Genomic DNA, 23,649 nt, shown 5'->3' on the forward strand with positions numbered 1-23,649 from the left:
CACTATAACCTGAACTGAATTTGCTCTGCGTATATCCTTAGACAGTCATGGTACAACAGACCTATTGTTGGGAAATCTTGGACAAAAATCAGCGAGTCCTGTGTAAATTCATGCTTAAAATTAAAACCAAGGATAGTCCCACTGAAAACGATATAATTTCTCACTTTAATTAAAATTTAGCAAGTGCTCAAGTGCTTTGCAGAACTTACAGTTTGAAAGATCGTGCCCCCTAGGAGAAATCAAGAGGCTGAATAAAGTATTTGTGGAAATTTTCAGGCTATTTCAGCCTCCAATTTTTATTTCTGAGTGTATATATAACACTTCATGCCAAGCTGGGGAGGGGTGGGGGAAGAATTGGATTACGTAACTGAAATTTAAGATCCTCCTTCACTTTCACTAGCACAATTGGCTTTGCACGTTTAAGATTTCACCACTGCAGAGGGCATATTTCAACTTGCCTCCCTACCAGTGGGAGGTACACACACACACACAAGTCTAGAATTTTCAGATATATGAAACCACAATTTATTTAGAGAAAACCACAATTAAACAGATTCAGCAGCAGTATCATGAATGCAGGTGTAAAGGGGGAAGTTTACTGCTGAAAACCAAATCGTAAAGTGATTGTGTCCACCTCTGTCCATAGTTTGCTACCTGTTCAAACCTTTGATATTTTGAGGATTACATGAGGACTTATTTTCAGGTATTTTTGTGTTTAAAGATATGCAGGTTACATAACTGGAAACACTGCCTGCATGCTTCAAAACTATGTTCTCCTGCTCCAAAATCTTTATGTGGCCTAAACTAGTTGGATGCTTAAGATTTCTAAAACTCGCGATATAAAATATTAGTAGAAGAAAGCAAATTATGGAAAGGCTCACACAAGTTAAAATTTTAACTTCTCTTTTTTTTCTTTGATTGGTCTACCCTAGCAGACATGATATTTCTATAAAGAAAAAGGGTAAAAAGGATAAAGACATTTTATATCAAGTTGTAATTTCTATAAATACAATAGTTCAACTGAATGTATAAAATTTATATATTGCTAATGTTGCTATATAGCAGCTGTACATTCAATTTTGCTACATTTATATTTGAGAAAACTTCATGTAAAACCAGCTTTCAGGGGCACTACCAGAAAGCACGACATTCAGACATTAAGGCATTCTCTTACTTAAATTCAGAATGGTTCATGTTGTCATGAAGTGATAATTCATTAACAATAATTTTAAGAAAAATTAAGAAAAAAAAAATTTTCACTTTACCTTAGAGACTGTATTTGAGCATCAAGGATATTGACTTTTTCTTGATAAAGAAGTTTTAGTTTCTCCTGTAGAAAAGATGGGAGAAAAGAATTGTCTTTTGCTTTCTTCATAATATTGTCTTTACAAATAAATCTAGACATTAGCTACATTCATTCTTTTCCCTCGAAGATATAAAGTTGTTGAAACACTAGTGTCAGAGAAATCTAAATATTTCACACTTGTGAAAGTCTACAAAATGAACAAAATGTATTTCTATACATCTTGCCAGATCCTCATATGGTAAATTGCTTCAGCTCCAACTGAAGCCCTCTACAATGATTTACACAAATTGATGATCTTGTCTTGAGTTTGCTCTTACTCTCCCACAAGTCAGCAGAAATAAAAGAGGAATTCTTCAGAATTTCAAGTAGACAGGCTATTTATTTACAACACAGTGAGTTACTCTTATTACCTGGTGAAGAACTAGGTATATAAATCAACCACACCAATGTTAAATACAATGGTGATAACGAAACCAATAAAGCACCAGAAATTTAGCTCACTATGATGCTTAGAAAGAAGTCACGATCAGTATGATTCTCTTGCTTTAAATATGGCAGATGAAGTAAAAGTGCAATTACTGTAAAAACTAGCTTTCAAACAACTGCAGGCATTAGGGATCACTGAAGACGTTTTCAGCTCTAGATGATGCACAAAACCAACAAAAATATATTTCACTGGGCAAAATTAATAAATACATATAATTATCTTGAAGAATTAAAGTACCCTTTAAATTTCACACTACGCATATGCACATGAATAAAAAACTTCAAAGTTTTCAGTTAACCATGTTTTTCGCAAAAGATAGCAATGCTACCCCATTAATTTAGAGGAAAAAAAATTAAGAATCTTTTCCCAAACTAAAAATACAGGATAGAGACAACATCATCTCTGAATCACTAGGGCTTCTCTGTATCTCTAAAAGCACAGAGTGTGTAATTCAGCTTAGGGAAAACAGGCTGCACAAAGCTACTTTTGTACCTTACTGAACCTGGGCTGCTCCAGGAGCAGAAAGACTCATTGCAAAAGAGCTTGCCTGGAGGGCTACCTAAATTACACCAGCCGCACCTACTCTTGCGTTGCGTTACTGCTAAGAATCTCCAAAGTACAGCGGAGCAATCACTGACAGGACATTCTCAAAACAAGGCTTATCTCTGGGAAGTCAACATCTGCCGATACAACCTGCCATCTGTGTCTAACTGCATAATAATATTAATTAGGGTATAATATGAAGATGAGGTTTAAGAGAATAAAATTTGATCTCAGATTAAGGTTCAGCCAACCAAAACTCCTCCTGTATGTCTGTTACAAAATTAACCATCATAACTGCAGCAACAACAAAGCACTGAAAGGTTCTGCAAAGGTACGCCTCTGCAAAGAAAGTTAATACTAACCAGTTCTACAGCCCATTTTTCTGTTTCTCCAACAGCAGCTGTAACAAAAGCCTGATCTTTGTTATGTACTGGTGATGAGGTGACAGGCTGACGCGTGCTACAGTCATTACCACCTACAGCCCAGGAGTTCTGAGTATTTGCCTAAAATAAAAAAATCAGTGCTTCAGTTATAATTATGTAGGCTGTTTTTTTAAACAAATGTTATATAAGTATTGAATCTTATAATTTTCATTACAGTAGAATATAAGAACCAATAAACAAGTTAATTAGGTTGGCAACCTACAATAAAGATGTTAACCACAGAAATCCATGTTTACAAACTCTCATTAAATTTTGACTAAAATTCATTTTGCGGATACCCATTTATATAGCCTTCTTCAAAAACAATCAGGTCCCTGAACACTGATCAAAACAACAACAGAAAAATAAAAACTTACTGAGGCATCTAAAAGAGTTTGTTCTCTCAACGTATGTTCCGCAGTTAAGAATTTCAGTTTCTGATGGAGTTCCTCGTTTTCAAGTACAACTACTTGCACTTGCTCTTTCATCCCAGACAATTCCTCCTATAGGATACAGGAACTGCATGTAAAAGGCTCCTTGAGATGGCTATCAACATTTAAATACATCTGGAGACCAAAAGTCTAGATTAACCTTCTCAACTATTTTAACCCTTTTAGAGAGAATAAGAATACTCAAAAGACAGATTTCACATTTTTGTAGCTTTAATTTCCATATAACATCTTAAAAATTGCTTATTTCTATTTGTGATAGGACATAAAAATGTCTTTGAAGACCCTTAAACACTACACAGGCACCAAGATGCATGGTAAGGCTCAGTATCTACTGAACTGCATTTGGCTCAGTTTTGGTCATTACAACAATCAATCTCAAGACTAAGTATAAGTTGTTTTTAAAGGAATTCTTCATATTTAGGGGACTAGGGTTTTAGTAGGTGAAATATGTTGTCCAATACCTTGCAAAACTTCACTTCTGCTTCTAAATGGTTAATGTACTGTGACTGATCATTGATTATAGGAACGAGATCAGAAAGGGCTGGTAAGTCTCCGGTTGTAGCTTTTGGGGGTTTCTGAAAGAAGTAAGAATAGCATGTGTTATTTTCCAGTTTTCCATTTATTGCAATAAGAAGTTGCTTGCACATAGAATACTATGTGCACTTAATAAGAAGTCACCAAGTATACTAGATGATAAGGAAAGGAGAACCAGTAAGAACTTAAACTCTTCAATATAAAAAGTATGTCACTTCTGTCAAAATGTACAGCTGTTTGATTAAGCACATCTATGAAGCAGGATTAAATCCTATCCACAAACCGATTTGTACATGAAATTCATACCGCTATTTATCAGCCATTTTAGACAAATGTAAGGGGGTATCTTCTTCTCTGTGAAATGAATATAAAAATTCCTTGAATTTTAATGAGTTGTGGATATGCATCAAAGGCAACTCCTCTAAATGTTCATTAACAATTGCTCCAGAAACACAACTATGTCTGCAATTTTAATACCTCCATAGAAACACAGAAAATGTGTAATAGATATTACGTTTATCAAAGCACTTGATTATTGGTATTTTAAAAGACAATTCTAAAAAAACCTGAAGACCCTATAAATAGGTAAAATTTTTGATAGCCTCACAAATAACTAGTTAAAGAAGGTAGTGAAGGGAATCCTTGCCCATTCAAGATGAACAATTGTATATCTGCCTGGCTTGGCAAAATTTAAACAGGGATTAAACTTTTTACAAAATGTGAAAAACACAAGCGCTATAACTTTACAGCATTTACTCCTAAGAATACAGTACAGATAAAGAATGTAAGTAAATATTACTAAAATGCCCTTATAATCATGAATTAAATAGTTTCCTGAAAACTACAGCCTCTCTTTGATCCTACTAGCAACAAACAGTCCTTGTCAGTCTAATAAGAAGGACTTATTTAGAGTGGATATAACAAATATTTTTTATAGTATAATAATGTATTTAGTTCTAATGAAGCATAACATACTTTAAAATAATTTTAATGGAGTAACAGTATTTATGCTTAATACATTAGTCTGCAATAAAAGTGCCTCTGAATAATCAGAAAAATATTTAATGGAGTCTCTACTTTCAAATTTAAATAAATCAGCTACTATCAGATCCTCACTCGTCCTCTTTATGTATTTCAATACTGGTTTACTACTTTAGTTTGATATTCCAATATTGCAAATTTCATCCATTGAAAGAACTAAGTACAACCTAATGCTAGTTGACATATACAAACTATCTTAATTCCTGAACCTAAAAGAAAGTATATCAATGCAAGGCACAATGTTTTGTTGGTTTTTTTTTAAATAATTAAGACAGTCAAACTGGGACACGCCTCTAAGAAGAGCATATATCCTCTTATACAAAAGATGTCTGTGTTTTTCACCAATTTAGTGAACAGTTTTACTCACATTTGTAAAAGGATAAATCCCCCTTCTTTGTATTCTTTTCTGGTAAGGATACAAAATTCACACAGAGTTGTTATTGGGTCCTCTCAAGAGGAACAACAAGCACATTTCTAGCATTAGTTCACTATTCTGGATGAAAGCGAGCACCTTTATGCTGATCCCTAGCTAGTTTTGAAACTGATACCATTCTAACATCTGTGATCTCAGGTCAGAAACACACCTTTCTGTGCAAAAATATTCCATGATATCCTTCTCAAATAAAGACTTAAAGTCTTAAAGATTATAGAAATTTTCAGGAACTAACTGAACAGTTGGACTCCTAAATGTCCTAAAAGATTCAGAAACCTACATCTTTGTTTTTAAATATTATTTTTTTAAAATTCACCATTCAAAAAACCCCAAAACCCCAAACTAAGCTGTTAATGGCTAGCTCCTACATCTACTAGTTATCTTTTTGGCAGACCCTGTAGATAAATTACCAAGATTCCCTGTTCAACCTCTGAAGAAAAAGATAAAATCCACTAACGAGGGTGAGGGGAAGGTTTCTAGCAACAAAAACCTTCCTATAAAATTATACCTAATATAATTATTGCCTGTATTAAAATGGGGGACTCTTGAGAAATCTGGAACTACGACGGTGGAGACAAAATGGGGGGTTTTCCAGAACCATCGAGAAAAACATTTAAAGAACGGACTCTGAATTTGCAATGTATTCCACCTGGCTCAGTGCACGTAAGTTCGATGTTCTATTGACTCAGAATTCACCTTGCTTTCAAGTCTGTTAAACTCAACTACTTTATGAAGTTTTTAAAAAGTGAATCACACTTTTTAAAGTATATATAATATAGTGCCAATAATATTTGTAACTCATCGCTCTGTTCCTCTGGCTCCTATTCATCCCTCCCTCTTTCCTGAAAGTGTAATAGACACCTTGCAGCTGAGACCTCCAGCTGCCTCCCTGAAAAGATTACACCACAGCAGTGTTCGAAAATGTGGAAAACTCTATTTCTATTCAAATTATTTTTCACTGAAAAACAGTGCTAATGTTTAACTTGAGAAACATTGGTGTAATGTATACAACAGTGCTAAAAATGGTTTCACTAAAAAGAAAATAACACATAATATATTTTCCCAACAGAAAAAGAACAGAGGACTTCTTAACACAACTTACTAACTCATAGCACTGTCACTGGGATATTTATTTATTTAGAAGCCTCTACCTGCCCTTTCATGGGGCCAATGCCTGGTAGATCATTTGTGATTTCTTTCTTTCTACTTTTTTAACTACACAATTATTATCAATTAATTATAAATTAATTTGGGAATTTTTCATTAATATTCTGATAATATGTGTTATAGGATGAAAGAACAGAGGTCAAGGGAGGCATATATTTAAAGTAGGCCAAATATTAACATCAGACCTGAAAGACACATCTGATCAGTATGAATTACCAAACATTTATGCCTGAGTCTCAGAAATGCTGTTCACATTTACATTCTTAACATTGAAAAGTTTACCATAAAAACACAAGCGTTTATAAAATACATCACCTTTAGAGGCTAGCATTCTACACAGTGACAAATAGTTTTCCCAACATCCCAAATAATTTGGCCCACCTTTTACTTTTCTAGAACGCCTCAAATTTCAAACCTCTAAACCCCAGAATTAGAGACACTCCTGCTGGCAGTCTTAAATCTGCTGCCCTGTAAACTGGCAAGAAACAACGGGAATCAGTCACAGGAACTCCAGCTATAACAACAGTGTCAGGAACCCCGGCTGGGTGCAGTTGGGTTAGCCAAGACCCAGCTTGTAGAACTGCAGTTGTATGAAGCAACCTTACTGGGCCTTGACCTCAGGAGATGAGGTAAAAAGCAAAAGGAAAATCTCTGCCCAACCATCTGGGTGTAATCAAAGAAAAGACATACTCATTTGATGTCTATTGCAACTTTTATCAAAGAGCAAGAGAAGGGAATATTGATAAGACAATGTTATTTATACATATGAAATGTTGTAAAGCTTACTACAAAGTATACTTTCTGTGAAATACTATATTTAGCTATAGGACACGTCATCTACTATTCAGCAGTCATCAGGTATTTCAGTATAATTGAAAGCAAAAGGTTAAGGTTGCTCATAAGTTTGGTTTCCTTGACCTTTGGGGAATCTGATTCTTCTTATAGAGGAAGCACTTCTTCAATGTCCAGCAAACCACCAGACAAGCTTGTATTTATAAGGGTTTGGTGTTTTTTGGTGTGCGTGCACTTTTGTACTTCCACATTTTTTGAGCTTTACATTTGGTTATCTTCAGAACACTTTCATATCCTGGTTAGCAAGCAGATGGAGGACATTGGAAAAGGAGAATAAGGCCACCACTTCAAAGAATCCCTCTCACTGGAAACTGCAAGAGGAAGAAATGGGACAATGCCCTATCAATACAGTAAAATCCCATCTTTTCCGTTTATTCTTCCATCCTTTAATCAATTCCCTGAAAGCACTATCACATTTCTTAGAAAGAGTATCCCGTTTTCTTAATTTTTCTACTGTACTAAAATTTCCCAATACAAGTAGAAACTTTTGATGAAGATGGATTAAAAGATGCTTTCCCTCCCCTCCAAGGGCTAAATACAAATTGATACTGATTCATGTCATGTCAAGATCAAGCAATGATGCACCATTCCCTTGAGCTACAAAACACTAATTCCATCCTGCACCATTATGAAGCAAAAGTACCTGGCAGGACAATCAGACTAAACTTGTGGATTTTAGAACGCTCAGAAAAGTTGAACTTTAAATAAAATTTCTCAATGTCAGAACAGTAGAGCTAAGCTCATTGCACAGGCTCAAAGCAACACAGCATGAATATAGGCTTTAGATCATTCTGCTGCTACCTCAACTTTGATAGCAAAGAGCTGCTTGTCTTGCTTAGTACAAACCAAAAGTAGTCACTGGAAGCCATCAAAAGATAAAACTGGAACAATGCCTTTGAATTATTCTCCTATAGGGATACTAGTATCTAGCAGTTGCTCTGTAACTGAATTGTCCATTACACATACTTTGGTGCAGTTCTGCTGCAAGAAGGCTAAATCTGAGAAGCCCATGTAAGGGTGTAAACTAACTTTGACAGAGACCACTACATTTTGGCAGAGTGCTACAAACCTGTTGTTATATGAACATCTCTAATCCTCTAAAAAAAAGGCATAGTTACAGCAGAAGAGGGCCTTTGAGCATCCTTAAAGTACAGTCAAAGGAAAACAGAGGCTGCTTTTACAGAAATTTGTCCATGTAGTCGATCCCAACTGTTTCCAAAACAAAAAGGATGATCTTTTGGTGGAAAAAAAAAGATGAGAAAGCTGAAAGCAGTGTGGACTGTGACTCACACTGCATGGTCAACAAAAGAGAGGAAAAGTCTAAATCCTGTATTATAGACTTCTTTTTTTTCTGCTGTGGTCTTAAGCATACCAAGTTCTGGCCATAGCCTCAGCAGTCTCCTGTATTTCAGCACATAAAAATGATTCAGTGCTTCTTTTTCTTCCTGGATACTAGAAAACTCATCTCATCACTCATGCCATTCATTCAAACAACACACAAAAGAAACAAGAAGAAACATACAGAGAATGACATCTTCCTCCTTGACGGAGAGACTTCACTTTCCATTCTTTCTTGATGTTGCAACAAAATCTTAAGTTGATTAACTAGGAAGAAATAAAAAACATTATAACCAAAAAGTGTTTACTTTTTTCATTGAAATTAGTATCGTTTCTAACAATTTTTAAACCATTTGCTTTCAGAGTAATCTTACCTGCATGACTGTGCTGCAGTTCCTGCCAGGCTGCATTTCCACTGTCATCACTGCCCCTGTCCACATCATCAATCTCCTTCTCCACAGAGGACTGGTCAAATCCAACTTCACCCTCACCCTTTGCAAACTGTCTTTCCTCCAAGGCATATTTCAGTTGATGGATGCTTTCACTAGCACGCTCTGAAAAAAATCATATCATTAGCCACAATCAACAACATAAAAGAAAGTATTTACTGACTGATATTTTAAATTTGCTAAAAAATGGGAGAACTAAAAGTATTCAGCAACTGTCTAGCTTGACTACTTGACCTAAACTCAGCCACCGGAAGCAATTACTTAATGCAAACAGCCAAAACAACTACTGTTTGTCACAATTTGCAGAAAAAATATTTACTACATTTTCAAAGAAGCAGCTATAAATAGCATCTTGGCCTGTCAATACATTAGGACTCTGCAGCAGCACAAATAATAATATACCCTAAAATATTTTCTAGCATATGCAGCTTCAATACTTTTCTATGAACCTAAAGCTCATGCTATATTTCATACAGCGTGCAGGATTAGGCACCAAGAACAGTATTTTTGAATTCTAATGATGCCACCACAAATGACAAAGCAATGTACAGCACAACTAAAAAGTAGTGAGTAAATGAAGTAGAAATTCAGCAAATCGAGCCAACATAAAACAGTGATTAAAAAAAGACCCATGACTTCAGAACAAGTGTGAAAAATAAATAACAACACTCATCATTCTGGGGAAAAAAAAAACCAAAACAACAAAAAACCCCTCCTTCCAGATAAATATAAATATTTTTATGAACTCTTTCAAGAACTAACTGACTTACTGGACAGTGATATAGTAATGGTCTTTTCTCATTTTGAACATATTTTTTCCTATATTCCTTTTTTAATTTTTTTTTAATTTGATTCAGCTGACTTCATAAAAATAAAAAACTTTCCAATCATAAATGCCATATCACGCTGATACAGCTAACATTTCCAATATGCCAGTAAAGAAACTTGACAGATTTGCAGCTGAGAGATGACAACTGGATTAGGAATCAGAAAATACAGGCTTGGTTTTAGATAATGATACTTCTAGTTCACACTGTAGGACCTCACGCAACTCACTTATTACTTCTTTCTTTCAACTGCCTATGTACAAAGGGAGATGAGTACTTCATTTCCCTTCCCTTTAAGCAATGTATATACTAACTAGAAAAGACAGAGTAGTAACCTAAGTAGTATGGCTTTATGCAATGTTCAACAAAGCAGGATCTCTAGGTTCTACCGTAACACCAGGGGAACCAAGAAAATGACCCATACATCAGTCACAGAGCACACAACGCTCAATGAGACAGTCCTCCATCATGATTCACAACCACTTTAATCAGGAATATAAGAAGAACTGTTTCTTTCCTGCTTCTCCAAAGTAATGCCACAGTCATTTGTGACTACCAGTCAACACTACCCTGAATCAGAAAAGTTTCATTTATAGTTAACAGCTATTAATGATTTAAAACAAAACAAAACCCCACAATCTCAAAAACTTACTTGAATTTCAGAAACATAAAATCATAGCTATTTTCTTGATTTAGCCCTGAATTCTTTGGAAGGTTATTCTTCCCTAGGACTACTGCATATGGAACATTTAGGCATAAATGCCTGCAGAACAGGAATTTCATTCTTGTGAGACAAAGCTTTTAAGTTAACACCTTTCACAGGAGCAACTGCTACAACTAGAAAAATGGCAAGGTCTCCAGCACACATCCTTCATTTATTTTTACATGTTTCTAATCTGTAAATTCATGTGATACATAAATTACTAACTAAAAATATTTGTTTCTCATAGGCAAAAAAAAGCTTAAAAAAATAATTACAGTTAAGCATTTTGTAGGTAGAATTCAGAAGACATGCCTCAGAGTATAATATATGCTGCTGGTTACAAATGTTAATAGCTCCTTTCTTCCAAATGGAAAGGTGAATAGCAGTTCAAGTTGGAGAACAAAAGCAAGATATGTATTTCTGCCTTCATTTTATCTCTTTTTCAAATTCACATCATCTTGACTGAAGTTGGGAAATCGATTTTTTTCCCCACTGTAATGGTTTTGGGAAATCGATTTTTTTCCCCACTGTAATGGTTTTCACAGTCCTTTTCAGTCTTTTTCTCTGCTTGGTTGTAATTTATCAATAGCTTATGTAATATAAACACCCCCCTCAGAAAAGCATTATATTTAAGAATATGGTTCTCCGTCCACTGTGCCAGCCATCACTCACTTTTTAGCAATGCTAGTTTTTAATAACAACCTGATCAGTTTCTTTAATCTTCTCTCAGCACTTATTTTTAAAGCCCAGTCATCTTACGATTCGCATCACCTCTTTTGATTTTCGGGTACTCCATCCTTTAACAAAGTTAAGATAAAAGAAGACATAAAAAGCACATTTTAAATAGTCATAATTTATTATAATAAACCCAAATACAATTCACAAGGCAATGACTCAAAAAAAGAGGGGTTTAGGTCAAATATTTCTCTATTGGCATACTTAAGCTATTCATCTGTTTTTGAGCATGCCAGGATGCTATGAGAGTGGGAGAGCTAACTGAGAAATCGTAGAAGTATCTCACTGATGCAATGGCTTAAATATTCAGCAAACTATGTTGCAACTAGTTGTTGCCAAGAAGCTTCAGTGTCAGTTAAGTTATTATGTGGTGTGCCATCTGATAGCAATAAAATTCCTTCTTTTCCCCATTCACTGTAGACCTCTGTCAGAGAACCCCAGAGTACCAATATTTGATCCATAGCCAGTGAAGAACAACAAACCAAAAGAAACCAAAGCCAAACAGGCTAATATACAGTTTTTTCCAGCACTTCTCTCACTTCATAATATTACAGCTTCTGAACTCCAAGCTAATACTTTATCCTCAAAGATAACCTAGATCTTCTTACGCTATGTCCTCTTCTTCCATATACCAGGCAGTAGTAGTGAAACACATTAAAATCATTATCAATGGAGCACCAATGTCTACTTTTCTTGACTACGCTTTCCTGCCTCTGGAATAACGTCACCACATTTTTGAAAGCTTCATCACATATTTGCCAAAGTTTCTTTAAAGCTTGCTGATTTCCAAATTACAAAAGCTGCTGCCTAAAGCAAAACACTTACCACTGGGAAACCGGGAGTTAGGAGTTTCCGATGGCCTGTCTTGACATTCACTAGACACCAAACAGCTAACATTTACCTCAGTGAGTTGAACTGGATGTGTAAAAGGGAATAAGTACATTATAACATTTTTTTCCCAAATAAGCGACATAATTTTAGGCATTAGGATAAAAGAAGACGCATTACCAAGTGGAAAGGTAACACTTGTTGTTTCTGCCAATGTAAAAATATTCTTTTTCAATATGAAAGAAATAGAAAGAACCTCTGTGGATGCAAACTATTGGACACCAAAGGACCTTTGCTTAAAGACAACATGATGATTTTGTAATGAATTTAGAAGCCACTAATTTTTAAGTGCTCACATATTCAAACTAACTATTCAGAAGCCACTAATTTTTAAGTGCTCACGTATTCAAACTAACTTTTTCGGTTATGCTATTCCTGTAATAGTACATTTTATAGAAACAGGGCCTCAGTAAAAACATACTATAGAAAACTGCTCGCATGCAGCACTGTGATTTGCGTATCTAAAATTCAATCAGCATTTTTATTTTCTACATCTTAACAAGACTCTATGAATAAAGTCTGAACATATATTTCTGTTGTATGATAAGACTTCATTGATGTGTCATTTCCCATAGAACATCTAAGGATATAAATGAAATTGGACTTCTCTGGATTAAAACTTAAAAAAAAAAATACTTTTATTCACTATAAACCTCTTTGGTTTTCAGTGTTCAAAGGATCTAAGATGATTATGAAAAATGGCAAGCTGGGAACAAAACCTGATGGAATAAACCCAATACATTAAAAAAAAAAAAGTTGCAACTGCTCCACAAAAATTCTGTCAAGTTGTCAACTATCATGTATAAATCACAGGCAGTACTTGCCACAAGGGACAGGCAGATAACTTATCTAATGCCTTAGCAATGACAATGCTGACCATACACCTAACAGAAAGAAATACATTATTGCTTATTATTTCAGAGACAGAAGCAACCCGTGATCCTAACCCAGGATCAAGACCATACCATTCTAGGTACAAAGATATTCCTAACCCGCAATTCATCTAAATGTGAATGCAACTTTGGACTAGATTAAATTCCGTTAAGCATAATGCTTTAGACAAAACCAATAGGGCCCTGACTGAAACATTAATTAATGTTCAAAGAGCACACGCCATATATTCTACATGCTGAATAAAGACGCTCTTCTGTCCTGAAAGAAGCAATGATAACTCTGTTTATTTTCTGTACTCACTGTAACTACAAAACGTAAGTATTGCTCCCTGAAAATATAGTATACTTAACCTTTTTCCAGAGAAGTATCTTTATAGAAATATAATTGGTAGAAGGTTTTTTTTATATGGGAATGTCAGTACTACTACTGAACACCATATTTGTTACGTTGGAGACACATTACAGACCCATTCAACTTGTCAAAAAAAAAAAAAAAAAAGATAAATGCTAGAGTCGGGACACTCTGAAGTAAAATACAACATGAAAGAGGTAGCTGTATTTCCAAAGTAATAATCAGCTTTGGGGGGGGAGGGGAAATCATTGTAAGAACAGTTTGCCACTGAAGTGAAACCAGAAAAAAGAGAGAAGGCATTGAACCGTGTTTGCATTGCCTAAACAAAAAATGGTTTTTTTCAGACACTGCCCAAGAGTGTCTATAAAGAGCACTCCTTTAAATGAAAGCACCAAAGCTACTTCATTCATGAACTCGGAAATGCCATAGAAAACACTCTGGGAGCTAATGGAGAGCTTAGCAAAGAAACCAACCATCCAAAACAACAGAATTGCCCGAAAGACATGGAAAATAACTCCAGCTGGTAGAAGTGTTAAGCAACATAAATTGAAGAAAACAAACTACAACTGTATGAAAAAGTTGCAATAAGTATGACATGTAAAGCTAACGGTCCAGCTCTAATAATGTTTACAGGAAGATGACTACAAGTTACTGGGTATAAATTCAACAAACAGGTCACTTTCTGATATCCCACGGTTCCCAATCAGAAAACAGCCCTAGAAAGTTAAAGAAGGAATTACACTGATTCTTCAGGTCTTAAGAAAATAACACTGTAGAATTTATGTGAAACAATAACTGACAAACCAGATAATTAGACCAGTTAGTGAAAACACAAAGATGATGCCTATTTAAAGAAAACTTCACTGTCCAAGAGTGTATCAACTTTGACTTTGTTTCTATTGCCACTTAGAAATCTAAAATAGTACATCATGTACATCTTCTGGACTAGCATTTCAGCCAACTAATTGCTTAAAAATACTGAAACTGAGAATTTGCTCCTAAGTTTTTATTGTGTTTTGTGCAGTCTTGGAATTTACTTTACTTACCATTCTGATATGCAGCTATTCTTCTTTATTGGCTATCAAACACAGGTGTGCTACCGTGCTACTAACATACTACATGGCAGCTTTGAGACTGAAAGTATCCTATCAATTACTACCTATGCTGCTAGGATTTTACATGTAAGCATTCAACAACAACAAGTGATACCAGCCTGTTCATTAGCCAGGCCTCAAGAAGTCCTAAGATGTATTTAACACACAGATGTTTCAAAATAATGAATCATGGACCCGTTCGATTTGGTTTCTTGGTCTTCATAGTTGCTTTGCATTATATGAGAAATAGGTGGTTTTCAACATAGCTTTTACCAAATTATCATCTTTTAGAGGTAACTGTTCTGTGGAGCTGCAGCATTCATCCTCATGAGTTCCTAAACCAGACCCTTCTGCAGAGCATAAAGCACATGCCTGAGGTCTAGAGACCCTTACATGTGAGAAACTCCAAGCATTTCTCAGTTCCTTCTGACAGATTCTCCACTCTTAAATGAATATTATGTGCTCTGTTCAGGAGAATACTTAGAAACAATTGCCAAATAAAAATAAAAAGCCTAAGCTAAAAATTTACACTTAGATTACAATTTACAATTCCATTGTTAGCTGCTTCAGTGTCACAGCTAACTTGGAGAGCTGGTAACTGGGCCCCCTACTCATTTTTCCTATGATGGCTTTGACTTCACATCTCTCCTACTATATTTTTGGAGTCACATAAAGCAGCCACAAAATGAAACTTTATTTGTAGAAGTCTTCTATTTTCATCTATTCCTCTTACAGCTTGCACCTTCATTCTCTGAAATTACATAGGACACTGCCTTTGATAACGCAGTGGAACACAGAACATAATTTCCACATTTTCTTAGGGTAGATTTACAGGATGCCTGTATCAGGCACTGTACCTAAAAAGGATGGTCTCCCCTCCTTTGCTCCTCCTCTTATACTGACTCTGGCCCAAAAGTGAGCCAGTGGTGTTTATTGAACAGGCATAAAACTCAACATAAAAAACCCCAAGTTAATAGTTCCCTGTTCAAGGAACAAGGTGAATGCTAGAAACAAAGAAGTGGGCTCTAAATAGTCTTCTGTCCTGGTTTCAGCTGGGACAGAGTTAACTGTCTTCCTAGTAGCTGGTACAGTGCTGTGTTTTGAGTTCAGTATGTGAAGAATGTTGATAACACACTGATGTTTTCAGTTGTTGCTCAGTAGTGTTTAGTCTAAAGTCAAAGATCTTTCAGCTTCTCATGCCCAGCCAGCAAGAAAGCTGGAGGGGCCCAAGAAGTTGGCACAGGACACAGCCAGGGCACCTGACCCAAACTGGCCAACGGGGTATTCCATACCATGGGACGTCACATCTAGTATAGGAACTGGGGGGAGCGGGGGCAGGGGGGATCACGGCTCAGGGACTAACTGGGTGTCGATCGGCAGGTGATGAGCAATTGCCCTGCGCATCATTTGTAGATTCCAATCCTTTTATTACTACTGTTGTCATTTTGTTAGTGTTATCATTATCAGTTCCTTCTTTTCTGTTCTATTAAACCGTTCTTATCTCAACCCACGAGTTTTACTTCTTTTCCTGATTTTCTCCCCCATCCCACTGGGGGGGGGGGGGGAATAGTATAGTGATCAAGCGCCTGCGTGGTGCTTAGTTGCTGGCTGGGGTAAAACCATGACATCTTTCCATATATTTACTGCTGTTAGGAGAAAAGGGAAAGTAGCAGGAAGCCATCACACTCTGCTCTTGGCACTGGTGTAGTAGAAGGCCCATTGGACATTCACACCATGCCTGCCAATTTTTAGTTATTAATGTGAATAAAATAGTACAGCACTTACTCTCCTTTCCAAAATACCTCTACTCCCTTGAGAATAACTTTTTATTAGAAATGTTATTATCTCCTAGACTTTGAGGTTCATTTGAAATTATCTCAACTGTGTGAAAGTTTACACAGTAACCTAATAACGCCAACAGTACAAATACCACCCACTTAACTCTGTATTACACACAACGTTAAAGACTTTCATTATATCAGGTCTACACTATTGAGGAAAAGCCCTGTTACAGGACTTTTGTTATTTCATCATAACCTCTCTGTTGGGCTGTAAGACCAGTTATGTCTTAGGTTTTTTGGTGCAGCTTTCTGTCCTCTGGCCACCACACCCAGGTTACTGAACACCTGGGCATCCTGTGTACCAGTCTTCTGAGGGATTTCCCTTTACAACAAAGGACGCTGCACTGAAATAACCAATCACTCTTTGACAACTTACACACCCTTCCATCGAACTGAATAAGGCTGTAAAATGATTCTTCTGATCTCCAGCATGGGTGATGACAACCTGTTCCCACGTATCAGCCTAGATCCAGATAATGTCAAGCATTACAGGCAGTTTAAGAACTCTCTATTTCAAAACCATGAAATAATGCCCAAGGCATGCCAACTGAAATTCCAGAATCCAGATGACAGGAATTATCTGAATTTGGAGAAAAATCTCAAGCTGTATATGTATATAAGAAAAATAGGTAAAGAATTAGATTTGAAAACTTTGGGAGTAACAATGATCTGTTTGTCTTACAGTAAATTCCTAACAGTAGTGGTAATGATGTGAGAAATGCTGTACAGATCAAAGGAGTTAAAAATTGTACATCACTGAGAAATAAAGAGGTTCATTGAGAAACATAATGGAACTTACGTTATACCGCCCTGCATTGGGGTTACATTTGTGATAACACCGTACTGATAGCTACTAACTGAGAGGCACCCCTGGATGTATGAAATCAAACCTATCTTGGCATTGTATGGGAAAAGTCCACGTTTCCCAGAATGGAAAGGGAAAGAGCCACCAGAAGGTCATGTTCTGAAATGATTTAAAAAACATAATGGATGCAGTCAGAAACAGATAAAATGAAAATAAGTTCTATGAACAAAATACATGCATCCAGTCATTAGATATGATGAGCTCTAACAGTAGTCTTATACACAGTTAAACAGCCCAAGATGCAAAATTCTTGAGAAAGACACTTTGAAGACACGAGAGAGTTAAAGAGGTCACTTACAACATCCAGATAACTTGGTACAAAATGTGATGTTTCAAAACCTCACATATCAAAAGCCTAAAAGCTCGTCGCAAGTATGAAGATATATATATGACGGTCCTCAAGCATTCCAACAGACTTTCTAGTTGAAAGAGAAATTCCATTGGAACATTGAAAATGCACAAAGAGCCTAAGAGAAAAATCAGAAAGACTGGAGCTCTGTTGCAAAATGCTACAAAAGCATTTTTTCATGACAAGCCTCACCTGAATCAAGGAACGAACTATAAAGTCCTTACCAAGCTTACCAAACTACATGCAAACAAGAACATTTACATTAAGAAGTATTAAGCATCCTGAAATTATATGAATACATAGTAGGCTTGGAGACTAAAGATCTTTGGCTTCACCTGCTGTTACTGCCTACAGAAGATGAGGACATCACATTCTCCAGGGAGTCCAGGCAGCTCAACATAACCACTGTATCCAATGGTGGTTGGATGCCCCAGCAGGATGGACATCAAGCACAGCATGCTGCCAGCGCACTTCAGAATTTAAAGACACCAACACATCTCCACATCTCCTTAGATGAGGATGAACAGAAGAAATCTGCCTTCTCCACTGCCCACATGCCACCTTTTGGACTCGCCAGCAATCCAAAATGCCACCACTGACTGGCCTTCATTGTCTAAAATGAAAAGGCAGGTCAACCACTGAGCTATCGCAGAAGAACATGAATTTATAAAATGTTTCAGTAACAGCATAGCCCCTTCCCAGATCTGCATAAAAGCAAGCAAACAAGCCTGAAAAAGTATTCTAGGTAAAAGATAATCACAAGCACTCCAAAAATAAATGTCTTATGAAATACACCAAATTTTCAACACATTGGCTGAGCTTGTACTTATGCTTATACTAGTGCAGCAGAAATGAACAAAAACCCTTAATGTGTGGCCTTCCTAAACAGATCTATATGTCCGTGAGCAAGAATACTGTCTTGAAGCAGAAACATACTGCTGTTAGATTTGTTAAGCAGCAAAATCATATGTGTTCAACTATGGTTTTAAAATCCTATTTTATCACTCCTCCTCTGTCAATAAAAGTCATAGCAGAAACCCTTTGCCTCCATGAAAGTCCAAATCCAGTACAGGAAAATTATCTAGTGGTTTTCCACACTCATCCACAGAAAAAGCAAACAAGATACAGTACTAAGATTACCTGTGTCTATGTATGGCAATTCGTAGGGTTTTATTCATTGTTTTTACATATCACAAAAGGAACTCTACGCATATCAAGAGATGCTCTGATATTTGCCATTTTAACTGTTCTACCTACAAGTGCCAAGCAGCACCCACATGCCCACTTAATCTACAGAAGTAAATAGAGATGATTCTTCAAAGTTCTATCCTCTGGAACAAATAAAATCCACCCTCAGTGCAATAAACTGATGCTATTTTGAGAAGGAAATATAAAATGCTTGCTAAGAATCAAGTAGCTATTTAAAAATACTTCAATTGTTTTGTCTTTTTGCAATGACGCTTCCTATATTGCAACCATACACTCGATTCACTAGTGTCACAATACATGACGTGCGGACCCTGTGTCCAGAACGCACCTTTTTGCGCCAAGCGGGGTGATGTACCCACAAATTATCTACTGGCTTTCTTCAGAATGTGGATACTTACTTTGACTAGCCAGAGACAGTCTGAAGGCTGGTAAAGCGCAGGTACCATAGCTGAGAGATGAAGGTGCTCTCTGTCAGGCTATGTGCAATGCTTCTTGGATCAGGCGGCAGGTACGAAAACAGTTTATGACATGGGGAGTAATCACTCCCGTTAGAACCATTCGCGCCCTCCTCGTCACCACGTCTAAATTTGATGTTTCAATGACAGCCAAAATCCTTCCACGAACCAAAGAAAACCCCACCAAAACCGGCAGCAGCCCTCTCAAAGCCAAGTGACGACCGGACAGCTGCGTGCGATGGCATTAACCGCACCAGCGATCGGGCTTAGGGAGGACCAGAAGCAACTTTACTCTTGCCGCCCGCTGCCCCGGGAGCCGCGCTGCCTCAGCCCGGCGCCCGAGCGGCGGGCCGGGCCGGGCCGGCCCAGGCCTCCCCTCCCGCCCCCCGCCGGCTCCGCACCGCCCCGACAGCCCACACGGGCCCGCCGGCGCTCAGCGGGCTACGGCGGAGCCCCCCGTCAGAACCGGGCAGCGGCTGAAGCGAGAGCGGCCGGCGGGAGAAGCCGCGGCGGTGCCCGCTCACCTCGGAGGCGCCTCTGGTACCGCTCCAGGGACTCTGCCAGGGCGGGCTCCCCGCGGGGCGCCCGCATGGGGACGCCGCCGGCTCCCGGGGAAGCAGCAGCCGCCGCCGCCCCGCACCGCCGGCGGGTAACAGTAGTAGTTCCACCCGCTCCGCCTTCCCGCGCTCCGCAACGGCCGCCGGCTCCCGGAAGAACCACAACTCCCACAGTGCGTGCGGGGACCCCCTCCGGCTCCTCGGCGTCGGCCGTTGCTACCCGCCAGCGGCCCCGCCCCGCCACCGCTGAGCGTGGCAACGCTCGGGAGCCGCCACGCCTCCCAGCTCCGCGCCCTGCGGGAACGCCGCCCACAAAACTACAAGTCCCAGCATGCGCCGCGCCGCGCTGAGCTGAGCTGAGCCCCCCTCGGGAGGCGGAGTCCCCGCCGGCCGCCCCTCGCCCACGGCCGGCAGCGGGAGGAGGAGGAGGGCGGCCGCCTCTTTCCCCTTTGTTGTGGATTGCGGCTGCGTTCGCGCCTGCGCGCGCTACAGCTCTTCCGCCTGCGCCCTCGGGTCCGCGGCGGCGGGGTGTAGCGCAGGTCCAGTCGCGGCCGAGGGGGATACGAGTGGGAAGCGGTGTTTACCTCCCGCCACCGCCCGCTCCGGCGCCTGCGCAGCGGGCGCCCGGAGCGGGGAAAGCTATTGTCTGAAGCTGGCGCAGGCGCGGCGGGGCCCCTCCGCCGCTCTGCCCTTGGCGCCGGCGCACTGGGCTCCCCCGCCCCCCCCATTGTGTGAGCTCGGGCGGCGCCTGCGCAGTGCCGTGCCCTGCTCTGCCCGTTAGCCGCTATGTGCAGGGAATAAGGTTGGAGCCGTTGCCACAGGGACACCGACCGGAGCGCCCCGCCCCCGCCCCGCGGGGATGCCGGCTCAGTGAGCACCGGCGGCAGCGGCACCGGCACCACTAGGGACGGCCCCTCCCCGGCGCGGCGAACCTCCTCGAAGGGGTGAGTGAGGATGCTGCCGCCCTGGCCGCGGGTTGGGCAGAGGGCTCGGGGTCGCGCCGCTTGTCCGCCCCGCCGTCCGCCCGGTGCCTATTGTGTCGGGCGGCCCTCGCCCGCCGGGAGCTGGCGCCGTGCGGCGGGGGCCGCGGCCGGCGGAGGGGGCGGCAGCGCGGTCGCGGCACAGCCCGCTCCCCCTCCCCCGTCCCCGCTGGGTCGGGAGGCTGCTCCGCGCCCCCGCCTTCCTTCCCCCCTCGTAAGCGCGGCGGGGCCGGAGGCGGGGGGCTGCCGCTGCCCCGGGGGGGGGGGGATTGGCGCAGCCTGGATGCGGCCGGCGCTGCCGGATCCCGCTGCCCGCCTCCCGCTGCCCCTTTCCGCCCCGATGGGCCCCCGGCCGGGGTCTCCGCCGCCGGCACACCCACCCACCCACCCGGCCGGCCGCGGCGCGGGCAGCGGGGCTTCGCAGCCTGCCTTCCCCTCCCGCGGGCGGATTTCCGTGATTCGGGCGGACGTTTCCAGAGGTTTAATGATTTTTTAATTTTTTTTTCGGGTGCCCCTATTTCACAGATTGCCGCGGGGCTGGAGGTGGCATGTTTCTCCAGATTTAAAAATCGGTGATACCGTTCATTTGAGAGGCGGTGTGTCCCCCCCGGCCCCTTAAAATAACGTCTTCTGAGAAGGGTGATGGAGAAAATCTGTTGGCTTTGCCTTTTCTCCTATGGCGTATTTTCACCCAGCGAGGCGGGTCTTCTGCCTTCAAATATACTGTCCCGAAGGCGCGATCTTTTCTTCCTGGGGAAAACATAAAATAACGTGGTGGGGATTTTTTTTGTTGTTCCTGGTGGCGAGGAGCAGGGCCGGGCCCACTTTGTCTTTCCGGCGTGGAAACGAACGGGTTACTCGGCTAACAAAAACCCGATGGCGATTTTCGAGCAGAAAGCCTGCTGCAGCGGAGGAAGCTGGCGTCGAGGCGGGCGGCGGGGCCCTCCTCCGCTCCTGCGCGCGCCGCCGGCTGCAGGCGGGAAGGGGGCGGGGAGGGGGGCGCGCGCGCGGACGGCGCGCTCCTCCGGCTGGCTTCCCCGGGGCACCCCGCCGCCGGCAGAGGCGGCGCGCGGCGCGGCGTCGGGCAGAGGTGCTCGCGCGTGTCGCTCCCGCCAGCCCGGGGCGGCGGCGGTTGGGCGAGGCGCGCGCGGTGGCCGTCGGGCGTCGTCGGTGGTGGTGGTGGGGTGCCAGCCGAGGGGGGCTGGCCGGTGAGGGGAGCGGGGATGGCCTGCGGCGGTTGCCAGCCGAGGGGCGTTATTCTCAGGGTTTTTAAGAGGAGCTGACAATTAGTCCATCTCTTCTTCCGGCTGATGAGTTGAAGATGCATGAGAATTGCATTCTTATGACAAGGGATTACAGATAGCATCCGCTGATCTGCACTTGGAAGAAATTATTCCCTTCCCGGTGAAAGCAAAGGTACTCATAGAACATTTAACTGCTTTGAAAGAATAAAGCCTGTTCTAGTACTGCGGTTTTCATCTCTTCTCTTTTGGAATGCCATTCAAGGATGGCGACAGTGTTCTTGGCCCTGGGTTTGCCTGTGTAAAATGGTACGTGCGACAGGACAGTTTTTGTAAACTGAACTAAGATATGATTAAATATGCTGTGATTTCCTATGATTAATTTCCCCTGGCAATTACTTTATGTCCGGATGCTGAGAAGTCTGTCTTACTAGAACTGAATGCTGCTAGTGTGGAAGCTCCTCAACTTTAAATTTTATTTAACGGGGCAAAAAAGTTAAACGTAAATACCACAAAGAACCTCCCCTCGCTCTTTGATTATTCCTTTTTTAAAAGACTTTGTCGCTTTCATGTAAATGTTTTGTTGTTGTTTGCTTTTGTGTGTGTGTGTGAAGGAGGTCAGGAAGGCTTGCTGAATAGTGTAGCTGAGGATATACAGAATTTTGTCAAAATCTCGAGAATCTAAAAGTTATTTGTAATGGATCAGATAAAAATGTTTTCTTTAATTCTTTAAAGAAATACATTCTGACATAAAAGCTGTTACAAAACTTACTTTATCACGGTACTGCATTTTTTTTTTGACAGGTGACTGCTTCCCATATCTATTCTAACTGACTTTTGCAAGGAAGAATGGGTTCTTGCTATGTTGTGCTTCATCAGCTGTAACAGACTTGGCAGGCAGAATTTTTCAACAATTCTGTTGGTAACATACAAGCCAGAAAAGAACCGGGTTATGAAAGTGAACTGGAAAAGCCTATCTATATTCACTTGTAGGTGGGAGCTAGGAAGCTTCCTTGAATGACTGGAATGAAACCTGAGGCATGAGTAGCTGTAGAACTTGATTTTGAAGTACCATTTCCAGTTTTTGCAAATGCAGAAAAAAGGTATTTGATGTATATTGATACCATAGTATCTCCTTGAGTCTCCTAACTGATGTATGTTGATACCATAGTATTCCTTGAGTCTCCTAAAAAGACAAGTTCCATGTTAGCGCTGCATTTCTTAGCTTTGCAGACAGAATGGAACTGAGGTAAAACAGATTGTTTTTACTTTAGCTAGAAAGCCAAGAAAATCTGTGAAATTCTGGTTTCCCTTTAGAAAATTTTGAACAGGGGAGTCGGGCATTGAATCTGTGCAGATAGAATTTACTTGCAGAAATTCTCATATCTGCTTCAAGCACTTGTGAGGTTGTAAAAGGACGCAATGGCATGCACTTCCCCCTCTTTGAATAACATGCTACATAATGTAGTAAAAATTGATATGGTTGTGACCAGGAGACTGTTTGAAATTTGAGAAAAGAAAGTTCTTTGTTACTGGGAGGTGGAGCTTCACATTTGCCAGCTGGGAGCTAGCGCTAGGTATGTGCTTCTTTTCTAAGGTACGCACACATCTTCACTGTGCTAAGTGAGCCTGTTGG

The 23,649-nt window shown here is 40.6% G+C and overlaps 2 protein-coding genes across 13 annotated transcripts in view; one reads left to right on the top strand and one right to left on the bottom strand.

Annotated features, from left to right (window-relative positions):
• Window positions 1–20,082, bottom strand: part of SDCCAG8 (SHH signaling and ciliogenesis regulator SDCCAG8) — a 116,604-nt gene extending 96,522 nt beyond the window's left edge. For 2 of the 6 annotated variants that reach the window (XM_069800615.1, XM_069800614.1), the window contains exons 1-7: window positions 19,760–20,052; window positions 8,950–9,129; window positions 8,760–8,842; window positions 3,672–3,785; window positions 3,136–3,261; window positions 2,699–2,839; window positions 1,266–1,330 (exon numbers count right to left, since the gene is read on the bottom strand). In XM_069800615.1, coding sequence (XP_069656716.1) covers window positions 1,266–1,330; window positions 2,699–2,839; window positions 3,136–3,261; window positions 3,672–3,785; window positions 8,760–8,842; window positions 8,950–9,129; window positions 19,760–19,826 — 776 coding nt within the window. In that variant the 5' untranslated portion in view covers window positions 19,827–20,052. Of the gene's footprint in view, window positions 1–1,265; window positions 1,331–2,698; window positions 2,840–3,135; window positions 3,262–3,671; window positions 3,786–8,759; window positions 8,843–8,949; window positions 9,130–19,759 lie in introns of all 6 variants that reach the window. The other 4 variants (XR_011327529.1, XR_011327528.1, XR_011327527.1 and 1 more) reach the window with 4 other exon arrangements.
• A 448-nt stretch (window positions 20,083–20,530) lies between these two features.
• Window positions 20,531–23,649, top strand: part of CEP170 (centrosomal protein 170) — a 106,266-nt gene continuing 103,147 nt past the window's right edge. For 3 of the 7 annotated variants that reach the window (XM_069800620.1, XM_069800624.1, XM_069800625.1), the window contains exon 1: window positions 20,531–20,736. The gene's annotated coding sequence lies outside the window, so the exon portion shown is untranslated. Of the gene's footprint in view, window positions 20,737–22,078; window positions 22,189–23,649 lie in introns of those variants that run through there. The other 4 variants (XM_069800619.1, XM_069800623.1, XM_069800626.1 and 1 more) reach the window with 2 other exon arrangements.

Source organism: Haliaeetus albicilla, chromosome 13, assembly GCF_947461875.1.
Source record: "Haliaeetus albicilla chromosome 13, bHalAlb1.1, whole genome shotgun sequence".
NCBI lineage: Eukaryota > Metazoa > Chordata > Aves > Accipitriformes > Accipitridae > Haliaeetus > Haliaeetus albicilla.